General features: G+C 36.0%; 1 protein-coding gene across 1 annotated transcript; it reads left to right on the plus strand.

The window, feature by feature from the left end:
* The first annotated feature begins 4,816 nt into the window (after positions 1–4,816).
* On the plus strand, positions 4,817–5,541 carry LOC145565329 (protein DOG1-like 4). Its single transcript, XM_081625370.1, has one exon. The coding sequence runs from the start codon at positions 4,828–4,830 to the stop codon at positions 5,539–5,541; it is 714 nt and encodes a 237-aa protein (XP_081481496.1). The 5' UTR covers positions 4,817–4,827.
* The last annotated feature ends 896 nt before the right edge of the window (positions 5,542–6,437 follow it).

Raw genomic sequence — 6,437 nt, forward strand, 5'->3', positions numbered from 1 at the left:
CCTCCGACCTAGTAACCCCCGACGAACTAGTAACCCTTGACCGACTAAGTAACCCCTGACCGGACCTAGTAACCCCTGACCAGACTTAGTAACCCTTGATCGACCAAGTAACCCCTAACCTAAACCTAGTAACCCCTAACCTAATTACCAATTCCATCGCTAAAGTAGCCACCAAACCATCAACTCCAACCACCACAACACAATAAAAAAAATTAAATAAACAAAATAAAATTCCCCCAAACTCCAAAACTCCATTCATAATTTCATTACCTACAAGTACCCACTGATCTGAACTTTTGGTGAATTTCATTCAACCGAAGTATTTCTCAATCCTCTGTGCTCTGCGAGCTTCAATCAGTATTAATTTAAAAATGGTGATTTCGCCTCATCCTTGCCACGTATTCCACTCCATCGACCTCTGCGTATTCAACTTCATCTTCTGCGTTGCCCCGGTGGAGAATTGACAGTGGAGAGCGGAGGAGGTGTGGCTTTTGACAGCCCGACGCTAAAATTGGGTGAAAGACATTGGAAGAAAGAGAAATAGAGAATTTTGGAGGTTGAGATTGGTAATGCGTGGGCTAACTGGAGAAGAAGAAAGAAGGAGAACGAAAGAGTGAAGAGAGAGAAGAAGAATTATAAAAATTGCAGTTAGCCACACGGTGTGGCCAGCCACACATAAAACTTTTTGCTAGAAAGGTCTAGGAGTTGCAAACTGCACCCACGAAAAATGGATCTCATATAAAAGCCCAACTCCACATGCATAGCCCATTCCCTACCACCCTTGCTAGTTGCTCTCTCCTTTGATAATACTCCTATGCTGGAATCAACGATAAGTCAGTGTTCTTCTGAGAGTCAACCCTCGCCATGAAAGAGGGAACATTCACCACCCGGCATCAAAATGTCAGATACAGATCATCAGATAACAACTTTATCAAACAAAAAACTATCACATTGCTCAAATGACAGACTATATTGGACATTCAATCAGGGACAGACTATTTTGTACAAGTGGTTGTCTTCCCCAATACCCCAATCTTGAACACTAAAGCTCAAGTTTGGAAGAGAATGAAGGGATCATCTAGGCAGAGCAGCACATATAGACATACTGCTCCGTGGTCAACTAATTACTAGTCATGCATTTTACTTTATGTAGCTTAGTTTACGTTTGGAAAAAAATTTCTATTGCAACAACGTTACATACTAGACATACTGACATACTACTATGTTACAGTGTAGATCATACAACTTATTAGAAACTTGTGAAATTAAGATCATACTTTTTGTTTGGGTCCAATTTATTTCAATTGGGTCAATCCATAAATGCTTAAATTACAAGCTTAAAGCAAGGGCAAATTATAATATGCACCATGGTACATCTAGTTCTATGTGAACCACCAATAAAAATATACTGTCTCTTCTCTTTCCTCCTCTATTTTCCTAATTTATGATTTCTTTCTCTTTTATTTTCTCTCTCCTCTATTTTTCTCTCTATTTTATTTTTCTCTCTCTTGAATTCATTCATCATCCTTTTAATTAAATTCCTTCATCACCATTGTTGATCACCATAGATTGAATTCCTTCATTATTATAGATTAAATTCAAATTTTGTTTTCTTTAACCTTCGATTTGAAACTTTGTTAATGGATGGAGTTTTTACAATGAAGTAGTGAAGCTAAAAATGGCGTCGTCGTCGAGGAGAAGGTGGTTAAGACGACGGAGATGATTATTTTCCGATGAGATTTCATTATCTAAATCACCATGGCTAGGTTTGAGTTTCAGAATATGTAGCGTTCATATTCTTTTGAATTTTTAGTGATAATTGTGTATTTTGTTATGAACAGTTCTGTATTTGATTATATTTTAGTATTTTGAACAATTTAAGTTAAAAATATGAACGTATAAAACGTTTCCTATAAATACATATATTTACCCACATGTATATTTGAAATTATGAACATCTTTATTATAATTTTGAACATGAGATGCATTACTTATGAACTTTTTTTTTTGTTTTAGATCTATGTATTTTTAATTTTATTAAAAAATTTGACATTCTCTACTTTATAATTTATATATCTGAACATTTGCCATTTTGAGCAGTGTCTTCAAGTACAGAAGTTTTTGAAGGGTGTTCAATGGTTTGTGGTTGGGGTTCAGAAGTTTTTGTAGGGGGCTCATAGGTTTTTGTAGGGTGTCTAGTGGTTTGTGGTTGGGGTTCAAAAGTTTTTGTAGGGGGTTCAGAGGTATTTGAAGGGTGTTCAGTGGTTTGTGGTTGGGGTTCAGAGGTTTTTGATGATTTGTGGTTGGGGTTCAGAAGTTTTTGTAGGGGGTTTAGTGGTTTGTGGTTAGGGTTTAGAAGTTTTTGTACGGAGTTCATTTTTAAACTCTCGGTAAGCGAGTAGTAGACTAGTCGCAGGAGGTTTTTGTAGGGTGTTCAGTGGTTTGTGGTTCGAGTTCAGAAGTTTTTGTAAGGGGTTCAGAAGTTTTTATAGGGTGTTTAATGGTTTGTGGTTGGGGTTTAGAAGTTTTTGTAGGGGTTCAGAGGTTGGGGTTTTTGTAGAGTGTTCAATGGTTTGTGGTTGGGTTCAGAAGTTTTTGTAGGGGGTTCAGAGGTTTTTGTAGGGGGTTCAGAGGTTTTTGTAGGATGTTTAGTGGTTTGTGGTTGTTCAAAAGTTTTTGTAGGGGGTTTAGAGGTTTTCGTAAGGTGTTTAGTGGTTTATGGTTGGGGTTTAGAAGTTTTTAACAATTAGTTTTTTCTTAGATTTATCATCTAATTTCTTCTTTTTTGGTGTTCTGACGTTCAACATTTGACTAATTGTACTATTCAAAATATTTAGGGTTCAATTTAGTATTCAATTCTAAAAATTAACAATTTAAGACCAAATTACGAATTTAAACAATAAATTACTTACACATCTTCATCATCTTCCGTAGGAGTAGATAATTTCGATTTTCTACAAAAAAGTAAATAAATAAATAAAAATAATTCAAAAAGACAATTATATAGTAGAACATAGTTTAAATTTTACAATTGTTGAATTAAATTCAAATTTAACATAAATGTAGGAAAATCAAAGAAGTTTAAGTGATGATCATTTTTTTTAAGGTGTTTTCGTGTGTTCTTTGTCTTTCGCCATGGTAGATTGCAATTTTTAGAGAGAGAAAAATGGTGAGAGAAGAGAGAAAATTTTTAAAATGAAATAAAAAATTGATATGACAGTTGGAGAGAGGATGAACTTTTATTCTTTTTAAAAAAAAAAAAAAAAAACTGAACTCCATGGGCTTCTTTTGTCTGGGCTTCCTCTGTTGGGTGCGAATTGGACCATAGGTGCACCATGGTGCACATAATACTAATTGCAAAGCAAGGTTCAACTCTCCAACTATTGTCAAGTCAGTTTAGGCCTAATCCACATAGCAAGCCCATTTGACCTCAAGACCCATTTATCTATTGAGGAAGGTATAAAAGCCTTCATTATTCTTTCTCTTCATTCACATTAAACCTCAAATAATTAATTCTTTTGCATTGCTTTCTCTCTCTAGAAAACACTGTACCGACTTCGGAATCGGAGGGGCCTTCTTCAGTACAACCCCCGAAGGCAGTTACGTGTGTTTGTTGTGCAGGGAACCCTCAATCTAGTCATCACTCAGATCGAGATCAGTCTACAACCCACAAAAAAGAACCAGTCCGAAGGTCCAATTGTTTATACCCGAAAAACATTTCAAAGAGAAACCCTTCTTCTCAAATCTGCCGATGATCTCACCAACCCACTACATATTATTATGAGTGTTTTAGAATCACATTGCACAATCTGACACTAAAATCTTCCAAATTTGAAATTTGTATCTTATGACCAAATTAAACAAGAAAAGCTTATGCTTAAATAAAAAAAAGTTTAAAAGTCTATAAACCCAATTTAATTTGCCAATAAATCAATGATGAATCACATTTCATCATAACTTTTGATGAATCGGAAAAATGAAGAAATAATTACCTCGCCACCACTCTGCCAAAGTTGCCTCATTCATGGGTTTTCATGCCGCTTACAATGGTAATCATCATGAAAGAACAGCCAACAATAAAAAAAAAAAAAAAAAAAGAAGGATTTCCACCAAAAAAAAAAAACAATAAAAAAAAGAATGATTGATCAAAACTAAGATACTAGATGAGAAACTGTAGTAAGGTGTGTAGTGTTGTTACCTGGGTTTGGTTCATCATCAACTCATCATAAGCAGATCATAACCCTAACATAAAAAGTTTTAAATTTAACATTGAAGAAAAATGTGCATAAGCAAACAACTGATTTGAAATACAACAACAAAAAGTCTGAAAGTTATTCCATCAAATAATCTAAAATTTACTAGATTATTTCTAAAGTAATTACTAGAATGAAATGCACTAATGCTTGAATTTGACAAAGAAAAAAAAAATTAAATTAAACGAAGCAATTAAATCACAATTAATAACTCGTATAAATAACACCTTCAGATTGATGACGTGGAACAAAGCGGCAAACACGTCATGGTCGTCATCTCAGTATTCAATTTCAACAGTAACCAAGTTTTCTGCAGGCTCATCAAACCGTGCCTTTTAGCTTCATTCAGAATTTTTACAGAAGTAGTATAGATACACTAGTAGAATATAGTATAGATTATTGTGAACTGTCTACTAATCAACGCCCTTAAATATACACGTTTCAAGCATGCTATGTCCCAAGTGTCATGTTACAACTCAACTTTTTCCTTAAAATTTTCATGTCATCAAATACATTTCTGATTTCTCTTTATTACTCGTATTATTCCCCCCCATAAAAAAATCACAATATCAGAATGATGAACTTCCACCGCTTTCATGATTCATGGGCGGAAAAACTCAACAAATTCACAGCCGAGCTCGCTAGCACCCCAACACCACGCCTCAACTCTACCTCAGACCATCAACACGTTCGACAACTCGTCGACGAGGTTGTCGCTCATTACGTCTTCTACTACCAAACTAAGATCGATGAGGCACGTACCGATGCCCTCCCTTTATTTGCCGCTCCATGGGCAACCACCCTGGAGCGGTCACTTTATTGGGTGGCGGGTTTTCGTCCCACCACCCTTTTCCACCTTGTTTATACTGAGTCTAGTATTAGGTTTGAGTCCCACGTAGCAGACATTCTACAGGGTCGCCGCACGGGGGACTTAGGGGAGCTCACTCCGGCCCAACTGGCTCGGGTCAGTGAGCTCCAGTGTTTGACCGTCAAAGAAGAGAACGAGATTGGGAATGAGCTAGGTGAGTGGCAGGAGGAGGTGGCCCGGTCCGAGCCCGAATGGTCTGGGCTTTGTGGAAACGGGCCTGACGGGCTGAACTGTTTGGTGGCTAGGCTTGGTTCCGTGGTGGCTAGAGCGGATGAATTGAGGATGAAGACGTTACGGCAGGTGGTGGAGCTTTTGACCCCACAACAAGCGGCCGAGTTTTTGATCGCGGCCGCTGAGCTGCAGTTGGGGATTAGGCGGTGGGGTGTGCATCAGGATCGGGTTCGTAGCGAAGAAAGGTGATAATGATACTCTTGGTGACACATCGAGTTGTGATGTTTTGCATGCATGTTTTCTTTTTGATCAATTTACCGTAAGATCCTAAAACTAGCTAGTAAATTTCAAACTAATGTGGTAATTTGATTTAGCCAGGAAATTTAAGTGAAATTTTCTGAAAATTGTGGGGGTTAATTGCATGCTTTGTTAGTGACTAGTACACAGTAGTCCAGTAAGCTGGCAATTATTATTATTATTATTATTATTATTATTATTATTATTATTTTTTCCAATTCTAATGAATTGATGATGTACTATTACTTGAATTTCGAAGTTTGATAATTTTGGATTAGTGTAATAATAGTCTTATATAATTTCCGTTGCAATTAAATTTAATAAAATGTGAGTGTGAGGCTAGGATATCGATTTTCACCCGTGCTTATTACTCTCTAAACCAAAAAAATAAAAATAAAAAAATGTAATAGACACAACATTTAATAACATTCTGAACAATATAATAGACACAGCTGCAAACTCAAGAGTACCCAAATGTTCCAAGCTATGTCGATACTCAATTCGCAGCTAATTTCCACAAATTCTCCGATTCTTCCCATACTCAAGACTACCAATTAATTAAGGAGTCCGGGATTCATCGAGTAAATGCGTATCATTATGAATCATAGAACAGATATGCATAACCTGCATACTAATGTCATTTTATTTGGTCAGTTATGTTCATATCTGGCTACCATGTTTCTTTTGTAGAATTTAATAAAGGCTCAAAAGTTTGCCCTTCATTTAATTAAAAAGCTAATTTGCTTTAAAAAAATACTTGCCAAAATAAAATAAAATAAAATAAAAATAAAAAGAAGCTACTAGTAATTGAGGTCATTTTAAAAGCAAGCTAATAGCTAGTTCAAATT

Source organism: Chenopodium album, chromosome 10 (assembly GCF_948465745.1).
Source record: "Chenopodium album chromosome 10, dcCheAlbu1.1, whole genome shotgun sequence".
NCBI classification, from domain to species: Eukaryota; Viridiplantae; Streptophyta; class Magnoliopsida; order Caryophyllales; family Amaranthaceae; genus Chenopodium; species Chenopodium album.

Bases quoted from the DNA above. Each gene is read 5' to 3' on its own strand.
- LOC145565329 (XM_081625370.1), top strand. From the start codon at position 4,828: ATGATGAACTTCCACCGCTTTCATGATTCATGGGCGGAAAAACTCAAC.